Consider the following 2,780-nt stretch of genomic DNA (forward strand, 5'->3'; position numbering starts at 1 on the left):
AACAAAAAAATGTTTTCAAGTTATTAGTATAATGTTTTTAAGATGCCATAACTTTTTTATTTTTAACATGTAAAATTGTGCTATAAATAATTATTTGTTATCTAAAAAAATAACTTATTTATTCCAAATAAAATAGCCCAAAATCAATCGTGGGCAGGGAAACGGGGGCGGGGCGGGGATCATAAGGAGGATTCGGGGTGGGGGTGGGGGTGGGGGTAAGACGACTAGACATTTCGGGGTTGGGGACGGGGAACGGGGACATTTCGGAACGGGGGATGCACTCCTCGTCCCGTTTGCCTTCGTTGACATCCCTACCCTATTTATATCTCTTGGTATTTTTTAAAACTTTAATTAAGAGCGAAAATGTAAAAACAATTTTATTCTAAATAGAAGCATCAAATTGGTAAGTGGAAATATAGCTGCTATGAAAATATGTACATAAATTAGGGATTAAAATACAATAATGATTTAAAATTTTAAATGCTCTGACTTGAATAACTCGAATACTATATTTCCAAGTTGCATTAAACATTTCGTTATTAAATATTGACTAATCATTTCTACAATCTACATTGTTTTAGTCAACTTGCTGTTTCTTTGGTTAAAAATTTGAAATCTCCATTGTTTTGATTCCTAATTCAAACACTGATTTGAAGTGCTTGGGTATTAATTTTTTTGCTTAAACGAAGTCAGATTATATGTAAATATGTGTATAGTACATAAAACCTTGCTTTATTATATATTTGGACATTACTCAGACTAATAATTTGTAAAAGAATTGGATTTACGAAATATGAAAGATAGATTTGAAAATATAAAAGGAAAAGCAAAAGAATAAGTCAATCAAGGAAACATAAAAGATAGGTTCAGATAAAAATAACATAGTTACAATACTCAACCAATTAAGCCTGTTCTGATATGAAAAGAATCATCATAGAATCAACAAAAGAAAACGAACAAATAAGCAAGAACATAGAGCTTTAAGCTTCGAAATAACTAGATTTCAAGGGGTTTTCGTGCATATCTCTAAGGCCTTCCGTTGTGTTCAAAAGGCCTAACCACAGAAGCTAGTTCATGTCCAATATTCCGCAGGTGATCACTGTTTGAACCCTTGTGTGATCCATATTCAATCATGGGTGCTTTATTGACATCTAGAAAATGCAACATTATGACTGTAGCTACAGAACCAACACACATAGGAATTGGACCGAAAATCCATAGGAGCAAAGTGATTGCAAAGTAGAGTGCACGCAATCCTACTGTCCAAAAATTGTTTCCTCTTATCACCGACTTTTGGATGCAAAGAACAGGAACAGAACCTGTTGGCATGCTTATGAGGAAACTAGCATGCACAAAATGTCTTGTAGTTTGTACAAAACAAGCAAACGCCAGTAGGAAGCATGATAAAATGCCGATGTATTTGATAGAGCTGGTGGATTTACTTGTGTCACCAAAGATAAAAGTGCTTGTAAGAAAGTTATTAGATGAGTTTCCTAGTAAAGCTCCGATAAGAGAACATAGAACTAGAGAAATGGAACACAAGGAAGTTGAAGCAGATAAGTGGCTATTAAGAACAGCTACTACAAACCCTCTATCTTTGGTGTCAATCTGCATCATTTCAAGAAAAGTTTTAAAGAAAATATAGAAAGAAGACAATTTTGTTATGAAATACAAGTGGTTGAAGTTATATATACCAGAAGCATTTTTTCAACCCATGCCTTTTTGTTATGATTCTCGTATCCGATCGCTGTGGTTTCAGGATGCTTGAGATATCTATAGAGAAGAAAGAGATGATAGACGCACATGATCAAGAACCCAGATGGGACTAGGATTATATCTAAGTGTTCTTCCTTCCATGCCCACCCCATCTTTCTTTTTTTCTCTTCGCAACTGAGTTTCTTTTTGGTATCCAATGGGAATGAATGTCAACATATAGCATGGTAATGATCTATTTCATGGGAGGGGTGGATCTGACTTTGTCAACGAGTTTTGGTAGGAATTGAGATGCTATTCACAACTTGCAAATGAATACTCTTCCTCCAGGCTATTTTACATCGATTAATATTTTATCTTTCTTTTATTACTAGTGTGAAGCTTTGGATTAGGTAAGATTACCCTTTTTTTTTTTTTTTTTTTTTTTTTTTTTTTTTTTTTTTGGAAAACGGCTTGATTAAAACTATAAGAAAGAAAACCCACTTGGGGAATTATTATCACTCAATTATTTATTTTTGCCACAAAATATTTCAGGATATGGTTGCGATAGAGTATGAGTAATATTTATATTTGAATATAAACGTAAGTGTATTCATATATGAATCCACCACCTCCCCTCCACCACCAACCACCACCTCTGCCACCACCACGCAAACTAGATTCCATCGACAATCATAGATTCCAATTATAATGACTTTGGATAACTTTATTATAATAACCTCCTAATATTGGACTAACGTGTAGTTGCCGTGTTACCGATATATACACATTTCGATTCATCCACCAGGAGTTTGGAAAAGAAATTATGACGTTGGAGCAATCTATATATCAACCAGTTCAATCCCCAAAGACAAAAAATCTTAAATTGTAGAATGATTTGATCATTAATGTAATGTTTATCAAAAGAGTGTTATTGACCGGAAGACATTTGATGTCTTGTCAAAAGACGTTGGAACCATGAAAGAAGACCAAAGTGTAACACCCGATTCTCAGGTACTATTCATTTATGGCTACAATTATTAAATTCTTGGAATTATGGTCCTATGCTGTAACATTCCAAAAATCAA

The 2,780-nt window shown here is 34.0% G+C and overlaps 1 protein-coding gene across 1 annotated transcript; it reads right to left on the minus strand.

Annotated features, from left to right (window-relative positions):
* Window positions 1–848: 848 nt before the first annotated feature.
* On the minus strand, window positions 849–1,951 carry LOC111916866 (uncharacterized). The gene is made up of 2 exons (XM_023912522.3): window positions 1,695–1,951; window positions 849–1,608 (listed from the first exon to the last, which is right to left on the minus strand). Exons 1-2 carry the CDS (start codon window positions 1,866–1,868, stop codon window positions 1,027–1,029), a joined length of 756 nt encoding a protein of 251 aa, XP_023768290.1. The 5' UTR covers window positions 1,869–1,951; the 3' UTR covers window positions 849–1,026.
* Window positions 1,952–2,780: the final 829 nt, after the last annotated feature.

This window comes from Lactuca sativa, chromosome 9 (assembly GCF_002870075.4).
Source record: "Lactuca sativa cultivar Salinas chromosome 9, Lsat_Salinas_v11, whole genome shotgun sequence".
NCBI classification, from domain to species: Eukaryota; Viridiplantae; Streptophyta; class Magnoliopsida; order Asterales; family Asteraceae; genus Lactuca; species Lactuca sativa.

Bases quoted from the DNA above. Each gene is read 5' to 3' on its own strand.
- LOC111916866 (XM_023912522.3), bottom strand. From the start codon at position 1,868: ATGGGGTGGGCATGGAAGGAAGAACACTTAGATATAATCCTAGTCCCA. The intron at 1,609-1,694 runs GTATATATAACT...GAAATGATGCAG, and splicing joins GGGTTGAAAAAATGCTTCTG to ATTGACACCAAAGATAGAGG.